This window comes from Phasianus colchicus, chromosome 4 (assembly GCF_987193195.1).
Source record: "Phasianus colchicus chromosome 4, bPhaCol1.hap1.1, whole genome shotgun sequence".
In the NCBI taxonomy this organism is placed as follows: Eukaryota; Metazoa; Chordata; class Aves; order Galliformes; family Phasianidae; genus Phasianus; species Phasianus colchicus.
In genome coordinates, this window is record NC_143439.1 from 38229196 (window position 1) to 38256413 (window position 27218).

Consider the following 27218-nt stretch of genomic DNA (forward strand, 5'->3'; position numbering starts at 1 on the left):
ACTTTGTGTAATTTAAAGTCCTCTATGTTTTTTTTGTTGTTGTTTTTTTTTAATTAATAATTCTGACAAGCACTAGAGTTTGTGTTTACATACTTAATTAGCACAGATAGTACTTTGCCACCAAGACCGATGAGCCCTGTGGCTTCAGTTATTACTAACTTTAAAAATGACTTTTTCCCATAAAACTCACAGAGATGCACATGTGTATGTGACAATTATCTTATTCCTCTGGAACTTGACAGAAAGCTAACCTGCACCATTTCACTGGATTTCAGTGATTTCAGTGGATAGGTAGTCTTGGTATTCACGGTTGCCAGACCTTAAGTGACTGTAACAATTTACTGACTTCTCTTAGAGATTTTAAAACAACAACTCTTAGTTAAGAATCTGTTAAAACTACTGCCATTGAAGGCATTGTTTCTTTCTCCCTTTCTTTCTTTCTCTCTCTTTTTTTTTTTTTTTTTTTTTTTTTAAATTTTAAGACAATGCTTATTGATACACTTACCCTGAATGAATAGGGCTGGAAGAAAGAGCCACATTGTCCAAGTTTTCAGGCCCCCAGCTTAAGCGATATGAATTCCTTTCTGCTTCTTTGGCCAGAGTAGTTACCTTGGTAAACCAAAAAAATGTGTTGTTTGTTGTTTTTTTACTACAATTAACTCAATTAATCAATGAAACAATTAGAAGAGGCATTTTGCATAGTACTACCTACAGTGCTTGAATTCTTTTCAGAAGTAAACAAACTATAGTAGCAAAATGATATTAGAAACCCCTTATTATAAAATTTAATGCTTGCCCAAAGTAATAATTGTCCCACTGAAATAAACACTGTGATTAATTGAAGTGGCATTTCCTGAATCATTTTTTTTAACTTAAGGTATGCTTCAGGATAGTAACTTTGAGGACAGTGGCTTTGAGTTCATCGGATCACTCAACTCTTGGGCCCAATGGCTATTAGTATGGTAAAATGGAGAACATTATTGTCTTTGTCTTATATTAGTACAGCATAGTCATTTATTTTGGAATAGAGTTTACTATTGCATAGTATAATATGACATTAAGTATCAACTGCAATTAAAGATATTTATATTACAATAGATAAAGCAGCACATACTTGTGTTCTCTGTACAATTTAAACAGTAATTTTTGTGTATTTCCATATTTGCCCAAACAAAATGTGAAGTTAAGAGAACGTGCTTACCTGCTGGCTAGGGATTACAACAGTGTCGTCAATCATGGCACTGTCCCTCAGATAGGAGGCATGGCTCAGTGTGTGAGACCTGTCTGAACTGAAGGATCGCAGGCTGGTAGGTTGGTAGGATGCCATAGCAATAGATCAGCAGTACAGATGATGTTGCAAAGGTGTGATGATAGATCAAGTGGGAGAATGAAAAAAAGCGTGCAATTAGCAATATGATGCAGCTTCCAGGGGGAGTTTATAGTAGTCATGAGGGGAAAAAATAGAGCTTTAGAAATCTGTTAAGCTATTTTTCTGACTAAAGGCCACAAAGCATTTGGACTGACTTTTATTCATTTCAAATGCAGAACCTAGAGATTAATCTAGGTGATTTACTTTTACAGTTTACTTTATATTCACAAATGCTTTATACTTGGCTTTGTGGCATGATTATTTCCTTAATTATAAGAAACTCAAATTCCTTTTAAGTAAGGCTCTTTGGAAGAGTTCCTCTCCTGCTACATCTGCAAGAAAAACAGAATACTAAATCCAAAGAAAATCTGAAATGACACTTTCTAGAGCTTAGTTATGATCTACTCTAACCCCATTAAAATTTTAAATGAGTAAAGCTTGATATTGTCCCCTGGAAGGTACACACAGCAAAGTGAATTGTGGCCAGCCACAAGCTTCTGCGTAAGACAAAATTCTTCCTCTGTATGCCAACAGCATCTTTAGAGAGGCAATCTGAATGTCAGCACTGTTTTCTCATTAAGTACATACAGCTCTACAGAAAACTGGTTGCTGTAGCAATGACGGATGCAAGGCAGTAAATAAGCTGCTTCCAAGCTCTGGCTCAGAATTTAACTGCAGTATTCACTAGCAAAAAGCCAAAAAGACAAATAACACACCACAGAAGGAAATATTGAGGTAAATGGGGTTTCTGCTATCAAATAGCACTAGCTTGGTGCTCTATATGCATTCACTAGCAGGAGCATCTAAAAGTGACTTTTAAGAGTGGATTCACCACCTTTAGATGATGTATGTGCACTTTGTGATATTGTTCTGTACTCTGGTGAATACAGTACATGTAAACCAAAGGAAGTAGCCTTTTTTTCATGGCTTATACATCCATGAGTACTACTCATAATGACTAATGCACTGGATCAGAACAGCGAGCATTTATTCTGAAATGTAGTAGATTTTTTTTAGGGATAATTAATTTTCATCTGTTAGCAATAACAACGTCTCAGTTACACTGTGGAGATGACATTCAAGTACTTAAATGCAGATCATGTCAGAAATCAGGTTTTCCCATCTGGTTCAGACCAATCAGCCTTTTGGAATAATAGCTAACTTCACTTCCCCTTCCCCCCCACACACAATTCTTTAATCCCTCTTTAAAAGAAAATTATAATCTTATTTTTATTACAAATATGTAACACTGAACACTGTAGAATGATTGACACTATTATGACTGGCAGATACCAATGGCATACTTAGCATAATAGATGGACTATACAATACTGAAAACACAGATAAGCATTACACAAAGATCAGCCTTAGAGAAGTCTTGAGAAAAATAAAATCACCAAGTAATCTCTTTTACATGTCATGTAATGTCTTTCCCCCAGACAAGTAAAAGAAGACAGGTAAGGCTGATATTTGGCATATTTCTGGGATTGTGCATTTCTGGAATATAATTCTGATTTCATTGAAACAAAAATTACTTTGATTTCAAGTAGTTCACCCTGTCTGCACAAAATCATTCCAGAAAAAAACAATGTGAAAGGGACTCTTGACAGTAGGATATTTTGGTTAAACATTTTAGTGTGAACTAGGTAGGCAGAGTACATGCTGCTTACTCATAATAACAGTACTTCAATGAACATTTGTTCTTTGGGTGGAAAATAAGCTCCAGTAGCAGACCCCATTTGCCAACATTCGACTTTTTCCACTTCAATGCTTGACACTTTCAGAACTGCTTTGCTGTGCCATGCAATGCTGGAAAGAAGTTCACCAGTCAAACTGTAGGCTCTGCCATTCAGTTAATATAATGTGTAATATTAATGAGAGGAAATATGTACTAGAATTGACTGATCATCTGTATGGTGATTTTGTCCATGTTCTCCTACAAGTGCTTGACATTACTACTATTACCACTACAAGCAACATAGTACGTTTCCAGTACATAGTGCATCTATGTTACCCCCAGTAAATACCCAATACTTCTGAGGGTATGGACTTTATCAAAAGACAAGGTACGCACAAATATGACTGAGGTCTGCAATAAATTAATTTTAATTTTCTACTGTTAACTTCTACTGTTTATTTCAAAAGTAGTGTTCAGACAACACTGCCCCTCTTCTGTGCGTTGCACCACCTAAATGAAGAACAAACAGTAGTTTGTTTGAAGTCTGTCATTCTGAGATCTACAAACTGTCTGAAATGTCATTCCAGTTAAGGACGTGTAGTGTCATCAGACAAAAAAAAATTGTTTACTTCTGTAATAGCTCTTCAGGAATCTTGTAAGTGGATTCCTAATCAACACTAATGTCTAAGTGCAGATTCAAATTTGGCTTGTACATCTCCGTCCCAGTTTGAGAAGTCAGTAGCACTCTCCTCAGCCACTGCAAGTAAACTGTGAAACCCAACAACCCTACAAAGCTCTTACCATATGCCTTGCCTGTGTTTAAGTATGTGCAGGCATGTATCGTTCACCTCTCCTAAGGCCTGAATAAACCCCAGATGGTATCCAGAAAAGGAAAGCAGTATACTCTAGCAAACTTTCTAGTCTGGATAATTAGAAGACCACACTGCACTACTTGCCCATCCACTTGTTCACCTAGACAGATCTAGTAAACCTCTAGTCCAGCTGAGTGTGTCTATCACTGTGGGAAGTGTATAGTGCTTCAGAAACCTGGGAAAATAACCTGGTGTCACTGAAAAACAGTATAAATCAGCCTTGAAAATACCTATTATAGACTGAAAAGTTTCCTCATAGATATCTTGGACAAAAGGTGGAAGACACTACACTGAAAAAGAGTATGTTCAACTACTGATAAACTCATATGGCCTGAAATGGTTCTTGCCCTCCATATCCAAAAAGGGAATCCAACTTACAGCCCATTCTATTTTATTTTTTTTATTCTACCACTGTTCTTTCACGTAGAAAATGAAAACAGCTAACTTTCCCAGCAGCATGATGAGAGGAAAATTTCCAGCTGTTGAGACCTTGTGCAGCTTCCCTGATTCTTACTTGAGGGGAGTTTCTGTGGTACAATAGCTATGTCATACTGTGACCTTTCTACTGTCCTACTGACAGTACTTTTGTATCTGTATTCACCTATGCATATCATACTCATTCGAGACCACAACCATCTGCACCAGCAACATCATTCATTTGGTTCTCAAGATTAACATTCCAGCACACAGCAGGCCTTCAAAATGAATGAAGAGAGACAAGTGCCATGAAAGGATAGAGAGACATGTTTTCATGCTATGTAATACCTACCTGGGCATGGTGCTATGTAAGCATATGAAAAAGAATGAAGGGGAGAGAGAAATAAAATAAACAGGGAAGATGGTTACAAAAGAAAATAATATGTTTTTAAATCAAATTTTAATGCACAAGATTATATGAGTAGAAGCTGCTAGTACTATTTTGCTTTGCTGAATTTCTTTAAAAAACAAAGTCAGTGTAATGCAATGAAAATTATAAGAAAAAACAAACCAACAACAAAATAATTTAAGTAGTGTCTGAAAATTCTTACAACCAATAACCTGATAGTGGCAGAGAATGACACCATGGAGTCAGAAAGATGCACTTCTTTTCATACTTTCTCTCTTTATCATTCTGCTTCATTTCAAAATAACCATGAATGACAAACAATGTGAAATCATTTTCATTCAATTCTAAGTAGGACACAACAATTATATGCTTGTGAAAATCTACTGAAATCCACTGACAGTTTATTGAAAGTTAAACTGTTCTAAATGGGAGCAGAAACTGGCTTAACACTTGGCTGCACAATCATTTCATTCAACCTCTTAAAAAACAAAAACAACAACAAAAATGAAAACCCGACAAAAACATTTTTACCATTGAAAAAGCATCATAAGAGGTTTTGATTTTTAAGCATTCTGATGCAGTTCATAAACATCATCTGAGACTTAAAAAGCAATACAGTCACTTTGTTTTCAGTGGATTCGCTGAAGCTGTCTAAAAACCAACAAAGGCTGCAAGTTTAAAAGACCTCACTGATGAGGGATGTACACATACTGTGAGGCAAACTGAACTGTTTCCTGACATCTTTTGTTCCTGCAGCAATTCACAGCCTACTGAAGTAAACAGAATGGATCCTACTGATTTCACTGAGCTTCAGAAATGTTGCCAGCGTAACAGCTAAGGCTGGAAAATGATGTAGGCTACAAATTATTTCTGTTGCCAAGACCTCATTTTTTTTAAACTTATTTTTTAGTGAACATTGTCAATTTCCCACAAAACGCTCAAAAGAAAGTTAGCTCACCTAACACTAACACACACTGTTCACCTTCCCACACAAGCCCTGACTCATGTAAAGAGAAGATCAAGATGATTTATGAGTCTGTTCCAAGACAAGACTTCTTCCTTTGTGTGACCACAAAGACAATAAAGCAAGCTACGCTTTTTCAAGAACCAATTAAGAATCAGAAACAAATTATTCACTAGATTCTGAATACAGTATCAGTGCCAGATGTATTAATTTCTTGACTGGTTAGGAAATATTCCTCCTGACCACGTCTTCCTCCTACAAACTGGTAACTGACACCTCGACATACTTAGTAAAGAAACATTAAGTGCATCATCCCTTGTCTCCCTTGAGTTAAAGAAACTGAGGAATGGATTGCAAACACTCATACCAAGAGAAAGGATATGTGACCGGGCAAATACCTGTCAGACCGCCCTCCTTCCAAGCTGTACCTCAGGTAGTTCATACCATCCAAGAACTGGCTGCTTGGTAAAGAGTCATCTCCTAGTTCTTTGAGGTCTTCTGGCCTAAGGTACTCTCCTCCATCTCCTGTCATTGTATCATCACCTTTAAATCAAACACAGAAGGGACAGAGATAAGCATTTAATTTTGTTTACACATTGGAATCTAACAGCTGGGTGGCACAATTAAAACAAAGGCATTTTTCAGTCAAAAAACACTGCAAACCACAAGCAATTAATGCATTTAATGAAGCTGGCACATCAAGCAAGATTTAAAAAATTTCAAAATAAAGTTGGAAAAACAATCACACTTAGTCTGCATTTATTGCACATACTGGCAAGGGGCAAATATATTTGCTATTTTGTAAAGCACAACCTCTACATCCCTTTTTTTCCTCTTTTTTTTTTTTTTTTTTTTTAGCTCTCTAGCCACAGGTTTATTGTATCACTGCTGGAAAGTTTATGATTAGATATAACCGTATATTTGCTTGCATGCTATATGTTTTCAGCTGAGAAGGTATTTTCCCTGGACTTATGCCTGACAGTTGCAAATCCTAACTTGAACTCTCCATTTTCCAAATTCTACATCATAGAAAATGTCTCATGCAAGTTCTATCACCTTTGTGCATTAAGCACAAAAATATTTCTAGAACAAGGTAATAACCAAAATCTGGAAGTAAATTTACATGTATGGATTTTATTGATCATTTATCCAAAAGTAATTCATAATGAATCTACGCCTAAAATGATAATTGGTTATTGGATATAGCAACCTTTTTGCACGTATCTTGAATTTTCAGGCCCAAAATGATTTTTCTCAGGAAATTTTGTCTACATGAAGTCTCTGTTAGCTTTCACTGGCAGATAAACATAATGTTTTGTACTGACAAACAGTGTGTAGATGTTTCTTTTTCATTTCCATTTGCATGGTTTCCTCCTGCAGTTTCTTCCTGGAGATGTACTTATTTTAGCCACTTGCACAAGTGTTAGCGTGAGCTCTGTCAGTGGCTACGTGTGGCCCACAGAACCACACAACACAACTTTAAGCCATCAATACATTCAGGTTTTCTGATTTTCTTAGCTGTGTTGGAAAACACTGAGAACATGAAACTCTTCTCCAGTTATGTGAAGAGGTCTTGTCAACGGTTTACGGGCTGGTTCAGCCCAGTTCCGTGACTAGCGGGGCAGAGGGATTTCGCAAAATCCGCACCTCCGGAAAAAGGGAACAGGGGTCCCCCCAAAAAAATTAAAAACAGCGGCAACGATCTGAGGAGAGAGAAACAACTAATTTACTAAATATAGTATCGGAATGCAAGATAACACACTATAATACAGTATAATTAGAATTGAAGGTAATAAATCAAATATAATGAGAGAGAGAATGTCCGAAAGGTGGATAGGCCTCACCACAACACTGAGGTGAGATGCGCAGTCCAGTTGAGCAGCAGGGAGAAAGAGGAGGAGGTCCGACGAAGAAGAGCAGATGAAGAATAGCATATCAGGTGACCTTGCCAGGAGTTATATCTTGAGACTCTCTGTGACCGCTAAGTCCCCTGGGGAATGTAGTTCTTCTTCTCTTCTGGGCAGGTACCCAGAGCTTGAGCATTAACAGTTAAACTCCCAGTGCCTCACATGATGTTATGATGTGGAATACCGAAAACCAAAAATCACAAAACCATGACATTCCACCCCTTATTCTACATCACTACATCATGCTTAACATATACAAACAAAATATAATTATCAAACACTAAACACACGCACACACAATCCTATATATACACGTGGAATTACTGACTGCACTCCCCCAACATCAAATTCCCTTGTGGTATGCATTGAACACCCCCATTTTTCTGCATCACCCACCAAGTGGACCCAGGTCCCTGGGCAAAAACAGTTCCACGAAGAGGTTTGCCCTTCCCAGAAGCTGGAAAGACCCAAACCGCTTTTTCCCAATGCTTAAATGTTCCGCCACCCATTGCTTTCAACATAGTTTTTAACAACCCACTGTAGCATTCAATTTTACCAGAAGCTGGTGTATGATAAGAGATATGATAAATCCACTCAATGCCATGATCTTTGGCCCAAGCATTTACAAGAGAATTTTTGAAATGAGTCCCATTATCTGACTCAATTCTTTCTGGGGTGCCATGTCGCCACAGGACTTGTTTCTCATGACCCAATATGGTGTTTCGGGCAGTAGCATGGGGTACTGCATATGTTTCAAGCCACCCAGTGGTTGGCTCTACCATAGTAAGCACGTAACGCTTACCACTGCGAGATCGTGGCAAGGTGATATAATCAACCTGCCATGCCTCCCCATATTTATACTATTGCCATTGCCCTTCCCCACAAAGAGATTTCATCCTCTTGGCTTGTTTAATTGTGGCGCATGTGTGACAGTCATGAATAACCTGTGAAATAGCATCCATAGTTAAGTCCACCCCTCGGTCTCTAGCCCATTTGTATGTTGCATCTCTTCCTTGGTGGCCTGAGGTCTCATGGGTCCACCGAGCTAGAAATGATTCACCTTGTTCTGCCAGTCTAGGTCTACTTGAGCCACCTCAATTGTGGCAGCTTGGTCTACCAGATGGTTATTTTGCTGTTCTTCAGTAGCCCGACTCTTGGGCACGTGAGCATCTATATGGCGCACCTTTACAGCAATATTCTTTATTCGGGCAGCAATATCTTTCCATAGTTCAGCAGCCCAAATAGGTTTAACCCTTCTTTGCCAGTTGTTCTGTTCCCATTGCTGTAACCACCCCCATAGAGCATTTGCCACTATCCATGAGTCAGTGTAAAGATAAAGCCACCTCTATTTGTTACCTCCGTTGTCTGCAGCAACTGGAGCAATCACCTTTTTGGAGAAGTTCACCTTGGTGGTTGATTTGTCTTGTAATTCTTTTACCTGTGCTTGAAGTACAGGAGTAGGTTGTTTATGCCTCTTCTTCATATCTTCCCCATAATCACGTAAGTAATGCCACAAAGCGAAACGCGACGTACTCTTAATGTTGTCACTTGCTCGAGCAGGACGTCGTCTTCTTTTGATAGCTGAGATGTTGGATGACACCGGCTGGGAGGAAACCAAGTTGATCAGCCCCTCCAGTAGGCTGTTTTGGGAATTCTGATCCCCATTGGATGTATCTGTTACCACCGTGGATCCATCAACCTTAGGCACGGTTGACAGTCTATTATATCTTCTTGTTTGCTTTCCATTCTGTTCAGCTTTTCAGCGACTTTTGCAGTGGCTGAAACACAAGCTCATAGAGGGCTTAAATGTAACTCAAAGTCTTGAAGTTTATTAATCAGTTCATTTATAAGGGATCTTCTTTCCCCTCTGCCATACATTGCAGCAAATGTACTGGCATACCTCTCTGGTGCAGTCTTTGTGAATGTACGTCACATATTTGGTGTACACCTGACTCTCTCAGGATCATGCTCTTGAGCTGGCTCATCAGGAATGAAATTGGGGCTATATAGCGTTTCAATCACAGCATTTTCTCTCAAATAATGGATGCCTTTTTCTATATCAGTCCATTTCTTTTTCTCAGGCATCAGATCGTCTTTGAAAGGGTATCTTTCTTTTACAGCTAACAACATCCGCTTACAGAGGGTGAAGAACTGGTTCTGGCATGTATTAATGCCACTGTCAATGGCTGAGTCCCTAGCAACGCCACCCAGCTGGCGAGCTTCTCTACTATCTAGCCACACACTGTTGGCCCCATTGTCCCAGCATCTAAGTAACCAGGTGACAATAGGCTCATTTGGGTGACGTGAAAAGTCTTTTCTCAGACTTCGAATTTCATTCATTTTCAGAGATCGATCAACAATGGTAACAATATCTTGCTCACCTGTTACTCTTTCAGGACTTCTTGTTGCCCTTATAGGTGTTGGTGACCGTGGTCTTACTGAGGGTCCCTCTCCTGGACTCGGGGGTGCTTCTCCTGGATCTTGGAGCCACTCCTCTGGACCTCTTTGCTCCTCTTTCTTCTCTTCTAACAGAGTGGAGATTCGTTTCATTTTCCGTCCTCTCACAGGGGCAACTGACATCAACTGTGGTGCCTCCTGTGGTTGATCAGGTTGGTCAGTTCCAATGCTCTCACCCTCCCGCTTGGCTTGGAGTCTGTCTTGTTCAGTTATGAGAGCATTTAGTTCAGATTGGAGGGTGCCTCTCTCAGTTTGGATGGTATCCTGTTCAGATTGCAGGGTGTAGAGTTTGGATTGCAGGGAGTCTCTCTTGATTCGGAGGGCATCTCATTGAGATTGGAGATTCCTTCTCTCAGCTCGGAGATTTTCCCCTTCAGCTTGGAGACTTTCTTTCTCAGCTCGGAGACACTCTTGCTCATTTTGTACCATCTCCCTGAGACTCTCCGTTTCAGCTCTCAGACACTCTCTCAATTTCACAAACTCCCTCCCTCTCTGGGATACTATTGAATAAGACCCGATAAGCATTAGCCAGGCCCAAATCATTTGTGCCTCCTCAGATCTGCCTGAGCTGCAACATTCCTGTCTCAAATATGTGTTTAAACTTCCAGGGTCTTTCAGGTGTTCAGGAGTGAAGTTCCATGACACCGAAGATGTCCATCTCTCTAAAGTCTCTCCCAAGCCTCTACATCCCTTTTATTCCTCTTTTTTTTTTTTTTTTTTTTTTTTTTAGCTCTCTAGCCACAGGTTTATTGTATCACTGCTGGAAAGTTTATGATTAGATATAACCGCATATTTGCTTGCATGCTATATGTTTTCAGCTGAGAAGGTATTTTCCGTGGACATATGCCTGACAGTTGCAAATCCTAACTTGAACTCTCCATTTTCCAAATTCTACATCATAGAAAATGTCTCATGCAAGTTCTATCACCTTTGTGCATTAAGCACAAAAACGTGTATGGATTTTATTGATCATTTCTCTGTAACTGTCATAATACAGGAACTATATTCAGACACATCCCAGCCAGTAATTCACCCTGATATATGTACACTCAGAACCCCAAAGGATTGTAAGGATTAGGGAAGTGGTATTGATGCTGTTTCAGACAGCATTCACTTGGGCATCAGGACTACTACTATTCATGAGATTTAAAGACATAATAAAGCAAAACTGACAAAAAAAAAAAAAAAAACAGTTACTGCAGCTATTTCTGGTAGAGGGTCTTTTTTTTTCCCTTGCAAAACGTTCTTAGCATTACAAACTCTATGAACGGTGCTCACATTAAAGGGAAGATATCTCGGTATTTATTTTCACGAAACAAATCAAGCTAGTTTTTCTAGCTTCATGCTTTGGCTGGCAAATAAATCACCTAAATTTTTTCACCTAAAAACAACTAACCTTTGGGTTTTAGAATTTTTTTGTTGTTGTATACACAAATATTACATGTAAAAGTGAGTTCTAAATCTTGTCAATACAACAAGATCAAGCTCTTGAAAATTCCATCTCTTGAAAATTCCATCTATCCACATTAATAGGGAGAAGCTGGACACTGTTTCACAGAAAACAATGAAGTGCATTTAAGTATTGCATATTTCCCCTCTTCTAAGAGACAATGCCTTCTATTCTCTGGTAATGTCACATTATAAAGCACAGAACTTAGGGAAAACTTTAAAGATATTAAAGCAATTATGTTAACCAAATAAATAATAAATGGAGCTTCAAGTTGGATTTCATATAAACTAGATTCTAATAATCAGAGCAGACATTCCATTTATAATAGAAATGAAGTCTTCATCACTTTGATCACACTGACATCCTCAGAAAAAAAATCAAAAACCTCATCTCTTCTCTTATTTCAGCTCTGACCTCTCATCAAAGAGTCATCAATAATAAGTCTAAGCAACACTAGCTGTTGTGTGTGATGTGAACACCTGCAAATAGTAGTAAAGGTATAGATGAATATTTCAGAATGTCTTCAGAATATTTTATCTGTCACTCCCCACTAAGCTTTGTGCTCTTTCATCTTTACTTAAGGAGTTGAACAAAACCAAAACTGCAAAAAAGTTGCACAGCCTCATGCATGTAGGGAAAAAATAAAAGATACACATTTAAGTATAAATGATTGTGCCGCAATATAACTTTTCATACAACTATGGGTACCTGAGTATCTTCATGACACTCTGCAGGACAATTGCATGTACGCAAAGTAAATTAAGTCTATGTAAGTAGCACTCATTCATCCTACCATTAACATTGGTTGTCATAAAAATATCTCATACAGCTATATTCCTTAATCTCAGTCAATTCATTCTCCTGTAATTTGTATAAAAACATACAGCTGTTATCTGCTGAGAAAAAAAATCATACACTCAGCTGACTGTGAGTTTCTTTATTTAGCAGTTTCTACTACTTCTTAGTTTTGTATCAGTACAAGAAATTACCCTGTTTAATCATGCTAGCAATGCTTCACTCACATTCTCCACTAAATTAATGACAACAGTCTTACTTACTAAGCAGTTCATGAAACAGAGTCCTTTACATCGATCTTCCATGACTTCCAGTGGCAATCTATGAACTTGCAGGTATATTTCAATGAATTACACACTTAGTGATTTATCTTCTATTTACTTGAAAAAATATCTTCCTTTCCTCAGTAATACCAACAGACTTTCAGGGGCTTACTGATGGGGTAAGCAGTCTACAAAACACCTAACGCTGACTTTGCACCATTGAATTCTCAATTAAAGAATTCATGTTGAGCCTCAGCCTCATCAATGCCACTGCTCGTCTCCCAACTATATCTAAAGATTTTGTCAAAATCTGCTTTTCTGAGTAATGTCATCTTCTCTAGAGCAGATATAGAAGGAAGAAAGAAGGAATTACCAATTGGCTGGACTCTTCTAAGAGAAACACGGGGGTTTTACTGGAAAGAAACACTGGAACAACAAAAAGTCAAACAAAAAATGTGCTACACTAGGAATCTATGTATATTTAATATTTAAACAAAAAGCGGTAAATATTCGAGTTCCTGCACTTGCTGCTGCTATTATTCTTATTTTGCAGAATGCAAATAACTCCCAATATGTTGGGTAGCTTTTCTGTAACATACAATGTGTCATGGCCCCATTGCACTCTCACCAATGATTCAGTTCACCCACTCATCTGTTTTCAATGGTCAAACCAATGCCTTGGAATAAAATGCAAGATTCCCCAAACTCATACATGCTGTAGATCAAGGAAGGAGAGAGATCATTTAGAGAACATACATGGAAAAAAAGGGCAGGATTGACAGGTATCAGGTTGCACAGAAAAGGGATTACAGAGATAAATTGTTCATAAGGTTTCAGACTTATTTCTAGGAAAAATAAGAAGAGAAGGGGATGGGAAAAGGAAAACAGAGTGCTGAACATTTCTGTGAGGTCCTGATCACCTTCAAGAGTGAAAACAGGGAAAGAGGAGAAGAAAACTAGGCGCAGAGGTAAAAAAATAAAAAATAAAATAATAATAATAATAAAAAAAAGCAAATCTGAGAATTGGGACAGGAAAACTCAATAAACTTTAAGATTTAAATACTACTACTTATTGTATTTCCTAATTCAGAAACCAATACTGGGCAAGTGAAAGCTATGTTAATGGTTGCTAGCAACAATCTTTTAGTCTTAAATTTTTATTTGCCATGACCAAGCCAACCAAAGGCATAACTACTTCAAGCAGAGAAGAGGAACACAGAGCTTCTAGGGCTCATGAGTCCACATATACCAGAGTATAGAGTTGTGCATGCACACAGGTTCAGAAACACTGAAGTCAGTGATTCAGTGTTGTACCTCAGCAAATAAACTGTCTCACAGCAGGAACTACTATGTCAGCAGCAACATCACGCAGTTGACCTGACCAGAAATCTCAACACAATTCTGCATCATGATGTGCAACCATGAGGTGGGAGTTTTCCACTCTGCTGTGTTTTGTACTGGAGATGCACTCCCAAAAAACTCCTTTTGTTTCTCATTGACCCAAAAGACACTAAATCTTAAAGACACAGCTGCCACAGAAACTGAATTTAAAAAGCAGCAATTGCATCGTCATAGTGCTGACCTTCATTCCACTTGAGTGGAGCCTCACACAACCATGAAGCAGGAAGCATGAAATGCGCCCTCTGAGAAGAAATCAGCACTGCATATATCCTTTGACTGTTCAGTTAGGCAGGTAGGCACACAAAAAAACAGACCCAGCATGAATGAAAATCTTTCTTCCACCAATCCTTTCAAAATGCAGCTGCCTGGAGGCTTTTTCTATTCGTTTAGATCAGGGAGCAGGAGTAAATTCTATTGCTAACACTGCCAGAGTTACAGCGGAGCTGTTTTCAAAAACTGCACTGAATAAACCTAATCAGCTCACAAAAACCCGCAAGCGATCAACTTTATGCTCAAGTCAGCAATAACAGATGATTGCTCTTACCTGTCTGTTACTTTTATGCAGATCACATATTATTTCTGTGTACCATTAACCCACAGTATCCACATATAGAAATTAGTAATTAAGATCCATTGCTAGGATGTCTGTTGGCAGAAAGGGAATCACCTGAGCAGATCTTTAACATCTGAATGGCCACTCAAACAGTAAGCATTTGTTTAACTATAATTAAGAGAAAGAAAAAAAAGTTCAATGCTGATAATTTCTCATGCTTGAACACAGGTGTTGAGCATCACAAATCATGTAATGCTCTACTAAAAGAAACAGGCTGCATGCTGAGACCACTGATCTGCTCCTTCGGTGACAGTCTGGCTGAACACAGAGAATTTTATTGAATCACCTGAACTGGAAACTCACACTGATATTCCTGTCCTTACCTTCCTGGTTTCCCTCAGTTCTGAAAAGGGAATGGTTATTTCATACATAAGTAACTGATTAAATTAAAAAACAGTCAGGAACCACTTTGCAATCTTTCAACAAAAATAGTCTTTAAGTGCAAACTAACATTAAAGCGACAACTTCAAAGAGACAAGAGACAGCTTTGGGGCATGCAGCCACATTCAACCCCTAGACTTGGCATGTGAGCATTAGCTGGATTGAAGAAATGCTTGCTTAATGTTTCTAAAACTGAAGAGATTCCCCTTCCCCCAAATTATGCTACCTACTGTCAGCAGGGAACTATAGAAATCTTCGATCAAGCATTTAAATCCACCACACCATTCTGGCTATACAGCTACAGCACCACGCCTTTTTGGGAAGCAGCAACAAAGGTTGCTCCTACAGTGTTCTGCAATTCAAGTGAATTGCAAAAGATAACTTCTGTATAAGAATTCCTTTGGAATGGTTTCTCACAAAATAAACAATATAAGTTAAAAAATAAAAGAAAGAGACTTGTGACAGAAACTACCAGAAATTGCCTTAAATAGATGTTTTTAAAGCCACATACAACTATATGAATTTGCCAAAAGTACTGTTTTCTCTGCAACGTGCAGATAAGTCTACAGCTCCTCAGATATGTGCTGCTTCTTAAAAGCAACAGATGGAGAAGGGGCAGCTATGGCAAGCATGATTTTTTTAATGCAATATTAAGCCCTGATGTAAGCTTCTTAAAAGAAATGCATAACACACTTTCCCTGACACTTGCCTTGGACACCTCCAGTTCCCTAAAATCAATCCTCTATTTAACGGCTCCCACACTCTTGGAGCTTCCCTGAATTACAAGAGCTAATAGGTATGGTATTTGTAAAGCTGTTATGTTGGATCTAAGTAACAAAGAATAAAAGTACTGTCTTTTTGGAACTGAGACTGGCTATTCCCACCTCTCTAAGCCACAGAAACCTTGGAAGGTCATAGATATTAACTGGCATGATGACAAGCCTGAGGTGTGGTGGTGCTACTATGTGATATACAGTCAGCTGGGGACTTGAATTAGTTCCTTGCATGGTTTACAAGAGGAGTAACAAACCAGATCCCATAAAGAATTCTGAGGAGAAAATACTATTACAAGAACACATTGGAAAAAGTGACAGAGACATTATTTAGTTGTGATTTTGTTTGTTTGTTTTTACACCAGAGTAATGCTTTATTCTCATGGAAGAAGAAAATTCAGTGTATTTCAGGCAAGTATTAACTATGAAATAGTAAATTTTCTCACAATATGAAACACACCAGGCACTAAGCAAGGAAAGCTTGCCCTAGTTGTATGGGCATCTGTGACCAAAATTATACACTTGTTGAAATGAAAAGACCAAAAGTCTTTTCCTTCTTAAGAGGGATATAAAATACTCATTTTGCCTTTGTGAAATTCATATGGCAAGTACCTCTCTTTTATGTAGCAGTTTTTAAAAGATTTGTTATAAAATGTTATATACTGATACCCAAGTCACTTTTCACAGCCAATCTCATTCCAGAAGGAACAGCCAACCTAGATATCTGCTATGCCCAGAATGGGTAATCTGCTTGGGAAAATTTTTAGCTAATCAAGATTAATGCAAATGTAAAAGCAGCTGGTTTCTGTCAGTGATGAGTAGGAATAACATCCACTAGCTTTAAAGACATGTTTAGATCAGATGGGAAGGACCAGTCAAAAATACATTTTCCCTTTTTAACATGCTGATTAAGATATACTTCAATTAAGAATCTATTGTACGTCTCCCTCTAACTTCAGTCTCTGAAGAAAATAATTCAGTGCTCAACATTGCTCATGCAGTAACAATTTAGGACAGAATCCATAAGTAAATACAGTACTGTCCCCCAGTCATGCACATGCATTATTCCTTCTTTGCACAAAAAAATGTGTCTACACTTCTTGTCACGCCTGCAGATTTCTCTGTTAATTTGGTTAATTCTATTTTCTATCAATAACATCAAAGCAAATTAAGAGAACCAGTTTTTTTTAAACTTGCCAAAATTTTTGCAGCCTACCCACAAACGCCAATTTTTCATTGCTAAAATGTTGACAAGTGAGCAATCTTTAGCAGATTCTATCCCAACAAAAACAAGTTTAATTCCTTTGTAATGACGATACCAGATACTAAAAAAGCTATATTCTGTCTGAAAGATTTCAATGGACAAATCCAAATAAGTCTTTGTTGTGATTTTTTTCCTTTACAGCTCCTAGCAACAATATCAATAAAACAATATCTCTCTGCAGGAGAAAAACTGATCACCTTACTATCACACTCAGAACCTTCTGTATTGACAAGATGCAGACAAAAAAAAGGGCAACCAATCCTCAAATTTGCTGTTGCATTAGCATGTCTGGTACATAGAGGCTAAACAAATAAGGAAATCTTCCTTTTGCTCAGGCAGAAGGATAAAAATATATTATAAATAATTTCAACAATACCATATATGCAAAAAAAACCCACCTTTTCTTTTTTGTCACTACTGTATGCATGTATATTTAATCTTTTAAGTCATTTAAGGACATGATGTTATTTCTATTTTTAGGAACACTTCAACAAATTTAATGTCTTACTGACCTTATTTTTAAGCTTATTTCATTACCTGTAGGTTTCCAAGAAATAAAAAGTTACAACACAACACTTTGTGTCTCAACCAGACACTGTGATAAATCTTTACCAACCTTTAGACAAGCACTCTTCATGATAGGGATGCTTTAAATTTGGCTATTAAGATTCCATCCGATTTTTGAGACTACATTTATTATTTTCACATGATAGCTTGCTCAAATCTTCTCTAAACCTTTTCTGCAATTGAAATGTCACAATTAACATCTGTGCAGTGTGAACTGCCTCCTCCTGCATGTTACTGTTACAATAGTATCTCACCTTCTACTTCACCTTTTCTACTCAATTCTGCCTGCAGAATAGCCTGGCCAAAAAAATACCTTGTCGGAACTATACAGTGAAACATTTGTGCTGACGTAAAAGAGGATAAAGAAATGTGTAGTTACACCTATGAACTTATTCTCAGAGGGACAGTGAAACCAAAGCTTTTAGAAGTTAACTGGATTGAAAACTGAATTGGAGATAAGGAAGTCCAGACAGACATAAATGAGAGCTCTTCAATAACCTGTTTTACTGGTCAGTATTGCATGTTCCAAATGGAGAGCTACACTTCTTGTTCTGTCTCAGATGGGTATGACAAAGGTAAATCATGTAGTCCATGCAGTTCTTTTGCCCTTAAAGTAATACAAGAAGTAAGTACAGACAAGCAGCAAGATGTTTCTCAAAACAATATTAACATATGAAGAAAAAAAAAAGTAAGCCTAGATTTCATAGTGTGTCCGCACTGGCTCAGTCCTAATAGAAACATCTGCATGTGCTTACTTTCACTAAATCTGCAGATTTCACTCAAATACACTTTAGATGATACTTTGCAGCAATTGTCCTTTACTGCTGTAAGAACACCTCAAGTACAAATTACTTCGTTTGTGGCAACAGCTGTAAAGAAACTACATGCTGTAGTAATACAGACAAATGACAAAATCAGATACAATGATAAAAATGCACATTTCTTTCCGTTACTCCTGTATCCATGCAAGGCAACTCTTCTGGCACAGACACAAGTTTCAGGAATCATATCACTTAACATCTACGCCTGTAAGAATCTGAACTGCTGTCCTGATTCTTAAGGAGAACCACATTCTTAACCTTTCTTTCTTTCTTTTTCCCTTCATGATCAGGCATGATCTTCAACAACATTGATTGTTTTACATCTGCATTGTTATGACTCTGGGCAATGTCAAGCAAATAACAGTGTATGATTATCCATAAACATTCTTCATGGTTTAATACAGTACACTGAAAGTAGCAGCAGAAAACCACATGTGCATGTGTATTCATGACAAGGCACACCTGCTTCTGTACTTAACTCTGACACTTAACATAAAAAAAACCAATAATCTAATAAAAAAAATCAAATCAAAAGCAATTTTAAAATAAAAATATAACCTTGTTGTGTTCAAAGGGAAAAAGGGAAGACCATGTTAAGGTACAGTAAAAGGTAAAGAATTCCAAGTAACAATGCTAAGTGCTAAACATGAAAGTGATATGTGAAAATAATTACATGCCAAGCTAAACTGTTTGACAGGCCACATGGTTCTTTATTTCATGCTAAGATTGGATTTTAGGAGTAGGAATGCTGCACTGCTAATGTAAAAGTATACCAACCACGCAAAACAACTGTTTCCCAGGCAAAATGCAAAATTCTTATCACCCATGATAAAGACGTTCCACAACAGGATCTGAAATGTTTATTTGCTCCAATGGTCTTGTTGTGTTCAACTTTATCGTTGTACAATTACAGCTGACAGGTTTATTTTGTCATATTAATTTATTTCAGAACATGTTGTGCCACTTGAAAGCTGTCAAGAACAGAGTATTACAGAAACCTTTTGCTAGTCTCTGACAAAGACTATGTAATCACTAAAAGGTTCATCTTCTTTGTTTAAGAAGTTCTCCAAATAGCCCCCAACTATTTTATGCTCTTGTGAAAAATACCATCCACATTACCAATTTTTGCAACATCCTCAGTGTTTTGCCTCTAGAAACTCTTTTTACAAGGACAATGGCATGAAGAGCTTTAACTCTGGAAACCTGCCTGGCAACCCACAGCAGGATCACAGAGGTGCTCAGCACAGGCTTGAGAGGCAATGTGCCAAAGTAAGTTCTATCATATCAGCTGGCTATTGACAAACAGTAGGTGTCACACAGTAACAGAAAGCAAAGAATGTTAATTTAATGCACTGGAGAGCATTAGTCATGCTGGACAGCCACAGTAATTTCTGCCAACTAACTAAAAATACAGGTAACAAATCTTGGATTTTCTGGTTTCCCTTCTTCCTCCCACCTTTCAGGAAACACACACCAAGACACGTTTTTTAAAAGTAACAAAAAGGAGCAGTGTTAGGAATCCAGACTAAGCAAAATTTTGTTGCACAAAAAACAAACACACCAAGTCAAATAAAAAGGTTTGTAACTCTTACTCCATGAATTTCTGCTAATGACACCTGTGCCATTATATACTTCCCCATCACTGAAGCGTTCATCATCAGAATGTTTAAAGGCTGTGCAACATATAAATTCACTTGAGAAAAAAGAATAACCTAAACATGAATTCTGCAGAAGCAGAAAAACACACTATGCTTCCCAGATTTGAGATGGCTAAAGAGTAGTTCAAAAGAATGAGAGGAAATGAAATCAAAGTGAATGTGATGCTACAGGTCTTCAGTATTAAAAAAATTATACATAGTTGCTTTCACTTGAAGTTTTGCAAGCATTTAACAAAATAAGTAAACAAACAGTATCTGGAACAGTATTTTCTCAAGAATGTAACTCACTAATCAGCATAATTCTCAGAATAATATGAAGAGTTTAGGAATATGAATGCCATTAACCTCCAGTACAATTTAGAACAAGAACAACAAGAACAACAAACAGATCTGTGGTCTTTGTAAAAAGAAAAGAAACAAAACCAACCAACCCACACCTTCAATTTGTGTTCCTAACACCTTTGGATTTTTTGAATTATAGTCACTCTACAAATTATTTATACAAAAGAATAATAACAGTAATAGTAACAATGAAATGTCATATGTAAGATACTATAATATTAGTTAATAATATTAATCATCAATAAGAACTTTGAATTACTTTTTTTTGCAAGTAGATGTGCCTTCATCAGATGCTATGGTGATTAAGATTTGTAAGCTGCCATTCATCAGGGACATTTTTAAGTTATTTCCTTAATTCTGTTCTGTTTAAAACCACAGTACTTAATCAGTCCCTACAGAAGTTCACAGAAATTTTTTGGGAACTTAGCTAAGCGATACAACATATGCCTCTTGTCTGTGCACACAATAATGTCCGGGATCAAAGTGCCAAGTTATTAGTATGTTGTTACTTTATGTCATGCCATATCCATCTGTGACTTGTGTGTGCCAAATGCTCCCCTAGAGGGAACAGTCTCCTCACCTTCCACCTTATGCATCTTCTAACATGCATGTTTCCAATTAAACAAAACTCCCAGGTAAATGTATCTGAAATAAGTGGCAGCAAGCCAAAATATTTACTGCTCAAATTCCTCTTTACAAGAAGGCCAAGATCAGCTTTAGGAAAGCATTATATTTAAATTTTAAAATGTCAAGAAATGTTCTCATTTGCTGATTTGGTTCAGATAAGATGGTAAGGGTGTTGGGTTGTTTTGGTTTTTTTTTTTGTGAAAATGAAACAGGATTCTGGTTTGGGTTGATTTTTGGCTTCCTTATTCAAATGCCAAAATGACTACATCATAAAAAAAAAGTTATTACATAGATCATCAAGCACTGCAAAATGAAGATGTCCAAGTACTTAAGCAGCTACCTACACCTATATTACAGGTGGCACAAGTGATATGGAACAGAAACTTAGCAAAGTTGCTCACCTTCTTCATCTGAAACATCCAGGACCTCAGTCATTGTTTCGGGTACATTTATCTTGTGCTTCTCTGTCACAGTCTGCAAAGACAGAACCTTTAATCCTCAAATTAAACACCAAAAGAAGTAGCAAAGAATATTATCATAGAATATTTCAACAGCAGTAGGACCTGCTGAGACACTTTATAACGATTCCCATCCCCTTAACATTATTCTTCATCAATATTTTAGAAGTTTCTGTACTCAGTACTGTATAAGGTAACATTTGTCAGAAAAGTACAACACACAAAATAAAAGATAATGAGCTGATCAGAGAGAAAAACTGAAAGAAAAGCAAGCTCTGAGCAAATTTATAAGTGCTGCATGCAGAACAATTCAGTTCAACGTTTCCAAGATGATTTTAAAATGAATTAGGTAATGTCTACAGAAGAGTTTCAGAAAGTTGCATGTGGCATATGGAAATTATTAAATAGTAAAGCATTTGGAAATGAAGTTATGAATGATGTGAAATTTTTAAACTAAAAAAGATGTGAGCAAGCTACACAGATCACTTGAAACATTTCCTTCTTCACTCTCCCCCTGAAAGTGACTACACTGCATATTAATTATATCCATTTAATAAATCCCAAATCGCATGCACAGCAGAACAAAGTTCTTATTTTGTGGCAGAGGGCAAGCACAGACCAAGTACAGCTGGAAGGACATTTTAAGTGCAAGAGAACAGAGCAGGTTATGTTGTAAGATATTTTTTAATATGATTTGATCTGCATAAATGACTTCCAGAAGGAAACATAAGATGCTCATGGGTGCTGAATTAAGAATGGGGACATCCTTTTAGCACCAAGACAGACATTAGAGAAGGAGATAAATAATTTAATAAGAATGTAAAAAGTGCAACGTGTAAGAAAGCGCTCTAAAGGAAATTCTTCAGTGTGTTACAATACAAGAGACAAAATGCCAGGGACTTAAATAACAGCGATCAGAACAGCATTAGTCACAGCAGAAAAATAAATATTTCCCTAGCTCCACCCAGATCTGCAGCCAGTCAGCTTCACTGAGGAACTGTGGAGGGAAATCACATCATCCCTTTAAGGTATGTAGCAGCAGATGTGCCCATCTGGCATGGAGGGGATTGTCAAAAGTACACGTGTCCTGTGGAACTCCCACTGAGGTCATATTTCACTCCCTACGGGGGATGGTATCTATCAAGCATAAATTAACATTATATGCAGAAGCAGTGAATGAGCATATAATCTGTGTGATAATTAATGTCAGCCAAATCTCGAGGACTTCATGCAGCACGACTTTGGGAAAATGCCCACTGACATCAAAATTATCATGTCTTTCCAAATTATGCCTCAGATTTCTATATTTCTAACAAACTGACAAAGATGGCACTTTCGATTATTCTAAGATACTACACTTCTAAAATTAACTAACTCAGCAACTGTGATTACTCTGGAAATGTGTTTAAAGAATATGATTTACATTTCTGAAAATGTATTTAAAAATGACAGCAGTTTTCAGTTCACCCTCTTGAGATAAAGGGAAAGGTCAATGACATTTGCTTCAAATGGAAATCCCAATTAGGCTTCCTACATTTATTCTTACACATGATTCATTAAATCACTCATTTCTGTTGCTTTTTGTAACACAAACTCTGCATTGAAAAGATAGTTTATATTCACTAAATGCCTCCACTGATATATCCGATGTCCCACCTTGCATTGCCATAGCTTGTCTCAGACAGAAAGGTCAGGCAGCAGGTAGGGCATTAGAGTGTCAAAAGCAGCTGTGACAGATGCAGAGCAAGCTGTTGTTCAGGTGACATTGACCTCATCTCTTCAACAATACAATTCATTCTAAATATGAAAAGAATCACTGACACTGTACTAAAGAAATAAACCAAGTGAAATGGGCTGTATATTTTTCCAGCAAAGTACTAATGTGTAAGTACTAATTTATCAGCACTGTAACTGACATTGTAATTGTATCTAATTTAAGTGTAAGACAAATTCTATACCGTACGCTCTTCATGTAAAATAACTGAAAAATCAGAAAAACAAACAGACAAACAAAATCAGTAGATGATCAGATTCTGAAGAAAGGGTAAAGAAGTGTACTGCCTAAGAGTCACAAATATTCATTTTGTATGTTTGCTGTATGACCAAAATTTATTCAAGAAAACTTGGTTCCCCACTTCAACTTAGGTAAAAAATCAATTTCATTAGAAGAACACAGAAGTGAAATGATGCTACAAACACAAGAGGTCACAAGCTGTATGTACAGAATATCTTCTCAAATGTATGTTGGGTATATTGTCTTAGTATTTACTTAGATCTGCAGACCACAGAAGCTAAGGTTTATTTATCACAATATCAATTTATTCATAAATTTGATGCGCTCTGGCCCCTGTACAGGCACAATCTCAGATATTATTATTTACTGACAAAGAAGTAGTGATATTTTGTTTCTTTCCTGATTTTCCCCTCAGTATAAGGAGATTATTTCATTATTTAAAACTAAGAAAAGGTTTGGAAAAGAGAATCAATGAATGTGGATGTGTTTGCATATTTCAGAAGAAGAAAAACTTTGTAATGGCATCTCTGCAACACTTAATTCAATAGGATCATTAATGCTACATAAATTCCCATCAGAAGCTGGGAATTAATTTATTTTTGCTTTAGACAAAATCTTTCACAGTATTAGATTTATTTTTTTTTTTTAATTTATAGACACATCAAAAAAAGTCAAATACTCTCAAAATTTGAAATCTTTACCTAATCCCATGAATGGCCCACTTTGCAAATTGCCCAGTGCATACTTCTCATAGACATTGTTTGGTACCACTGAGAATTCAATTATGTACCTCAATTTAAGCTACTGTATTTACAACTTCCATTGTGTTCACATAGACCTCAGATGTATTTGTATAAAACTATATGCTCATTCAGCAACTGCTTACTCTACAGCAGTAGAGCATTAAAAATCTAAAGCTCCTCTTGCATTAGTTTGTTTATGGGAAGTTTCTGTCTATTTGTACAAATAACCCCAAACATAATTGCAGAGTAAACCTTTGAAAGCCTGGCTTATTCTGATCGACTTCCTATTCATTTTTAACCTAAGTAAAAATACACACACTGTATTGTCTCTATTGCTTTATATTCATGTGGCTTCACTGATACCTGTGTAAGTAAGAAAATTTGTTCAGAGTTAAACCAAAGGCACTGGCACTCAAGATGTTTTCCTCATCTTAAATGCCAGTGACTTGAATATCAATAAAGAACCAACCTCTCTAATATCCTCCATGCATCACTCCACTACAACCTTAGAGAATGAAGTAGCTATGGTGACAGTACCTTTTTTTCAGTTCTAAATGCCATGCTCTGGCTTAGCAATTGCTAACCCTTACTGTCTGGAGAACTTTATTGCAAGGAGTGCCTGAGTGCGCCTGCTATTTATCTCTCCTTTATAGCACTTGTCCAAAATTATGTTTAATCAACAATAATCATCATCAATAATAATGTTGTTTACATTCTATATATCCCTAAGGTGTAAGATTCAGACAAATTCAATTCTGAAAAATCTGCTGATTTTATTGAGGGTTCCATCTGACTTTTAAAAATGGTACTTTGCGCACAGGCACAGTACAAGATTTCAAATGTCTCTCATACGCAAGTATTAGAGGTCACCTATGCAAATAAGTTTGGGTGTTTGATTCCATCATAGACCTCAAGCATCTGGCAATAGGTTGAAAAGTCCACTATTCTCAAAGTTTAAAGAAACATTTATCCGAAATAAATAACTCACAGGTGTCTTTTCACAGCGGAATTCTTATTATTACAAAACATATGATATGTATATGACAGTGTACAAGACTGTACAGTGCTATGCAATGTACAATAGAAAGGACATCACAACTTACATCAGGCACGAATAGAAATCGGTGACCAGACAGCACAGAGAATAGCAACTGTATCATTTGAGGATAAAAAAATTGCTTTCAAGAACCGAGCTAATGTTTCTTGAAAAATTTTATCTAGATGTTCTTTTTTTTAATCTTTGAACAGGTAAGTATGTGCTTATGCATGTACATGTGAGATGTGTTATACGATTAAATAAGAACATAAGTATTAACAAAATCATGCAATCTTTATTAAGAGACTTCCAGAACTATGTTGGAATTCTTTGTCCAAACCTGACTCAGTTTAATTTTTGCAGGTCATTAATAAATTATGGCTCACTCCATTTGCAACCCTATGCCACACTGCTTTTATTCCATCTTCCTTAGTAAATATCAGTAGAACTTGCTGACAGCATGCAGCAAAATCAAAATTATTTTCCTCTTTTTCATGTGACGTATGTATTTTTGCAAAACAGCTTGGATTTCTTCTCCTAGCCCTTTCCCTAATTGAGTAGTGGCATCTTTTAAGCAATAAAGTTACCAGTAATCTGTAGATTTTCACATCTGTTAGCTCCTAAGTGACACTTAGATCAGATACGTTTTCTAAATTTCTAGTTTTTTTTGCATTAGAAAAAAATGATCCTACAACAAGGTTTCAAGATAAAATACAGTAATAGAAGTTTACATTAAAATTAATTTTTTAAATGATACACTATTTATGACATTCTCCCTTCCTAAATGCTAAGAAGTGATAAATGGGAGGTAGAAGTCCAAGGAGAGAAAACCCTCCCCTTCCAGATTGTCAGAATGTATGCTTTTCCCGGCTTAAAGGAACAGTACCATCTGGCTGATGTTCAGTATCTATTATTCATGAACTCTGAAGTCAAAATACAAATTACAAGAACACAGAGGACTGAGCACATACAGAAAAACCTTCCATATTTTGGAAAAACATGATCCATTTGAGTGAAAAAAATGATTGATGTCATTCAGAGCCATCTAGTGAACAACATTAAGCTTGGCACCAATCCATGGCTGGTACAGTCCAAATACTAAGAAGCTTGCTGTGGTGTGCTGCAATGTTAAAGCCCCAGCAGGTGTTAGAAAAAGCATGGAAACATGAGGAGAGACTGAAAGGGAGAGGTAAAAAGACAAATAGAGAGTCTGGACAGGATCTAAACAGTTCACAGACTTCTGGAAAGTTTGGATTTGCAGCTCAGACCCATCTCCAGAAAAAAAAGTTTTACTCAGTCCCTGAATAGTTGTTTTCCATCTGTATGCACATAAAACCTGTTATCTGGCTCAGTAAAACCTAATGTATCGCACATACTTCTACATGCTTAAAAGACATACTGAAAGCACTACAGCACTTTTGCAAAAATCAGAACAGAAAGGGGGACTTAGACCAGAAAATGAAAAGAGGTCTGTGGAGAATCTGAGCATAGAAGAGAAAGACAACATTCTGAATAAAAAACAGAGACATTTTAATGCGTCTACGAACTCACAGTTGTGGTGGTAGTAATCTCCTCCGTAACAACCTTCAGCGTATCGACCACTGAGATATATCCCAGACGCCTAGCAATAGCTAAGGCAGTGTTACCATTCTGAAGAGAAAAAGAGAAGGGAAGAGAGAGAGAGAAATGAGAGGGAGGATTGTGATGTGAACCAATGAGATCACTCTCAACACTGCATGAGCCAGCATTTCCATCCAAAACAAGGCGCAGCCTAGGAAAATCACTGTTTTTTTTTTTTTTACTGTTACATCTGACTCTGTCTTTGCAACTCCTTTAAGACTATAGCTCTGGTAACCATGGTAACACAACACACACATCCGCCTGCTAGTCTGAATTTAAAAAAAAAGCGCGGTACAGTTTAACTCTTAGATGGTCAAAT

At 37.1% G+C, this 27218-nt stretch overlaps 2 protein-coding genes across 2 annotated transcripts in view; both read right to left on the reverse strand.

Moving 5' to 3' along the window:
* ANK2 (ankyrin 2) overlaps positions 1-27218 on the reverse strand; it is a 159074-nt gene that overhangs the window by 55032 nt on the left and 76824 nt on the right. The window contains exons 22-26 of the mRNA XM_090139219.1: positions 26831-26929; positions 21430-21502; positions 6108-6252; positions 1202-1304; positions 506-609 (exon numbers count right to left, since the gene is read on the reverse strand). Of these exons, the coding sequence (XP_089995345.1) occupies positions 506-609; positions 1202-1304; positions 6108-6252; positions 21430-21502; positions 26831-26929 (524 nt within the window). The remainder of the gene's footprint in view (positions 1-505; positions 610-1201; positions 1305-6107; positions 6253-21429; positions 21503-26830; positions 26930-27218) is intronic.
* On the reverse strand, positions 6259-11257 carry LOC149918196 (Friend virus susceptibility protein 1-like). Its single transcript, XM_090139246.1, has one exon. It carries the CDS (start codon positions 10194-10196, stop codon positions 9546-9548), a length of 651 nt encoding a protein of 216 aa, XP_089995372.1. The 5' UTR covers positions 10197-11257; the 3' UTR covers positions 6259-9545.

Excerpts from the sequence above, each read along its gene's own strand:
- LOC149918196 (XM_090139246.1), bottom strand. The coding sequence starts at position 10,196 with ATGTCAGTTGCCCCTGTGAGAGGACGGAAAATGAAACGAATCTCCACT.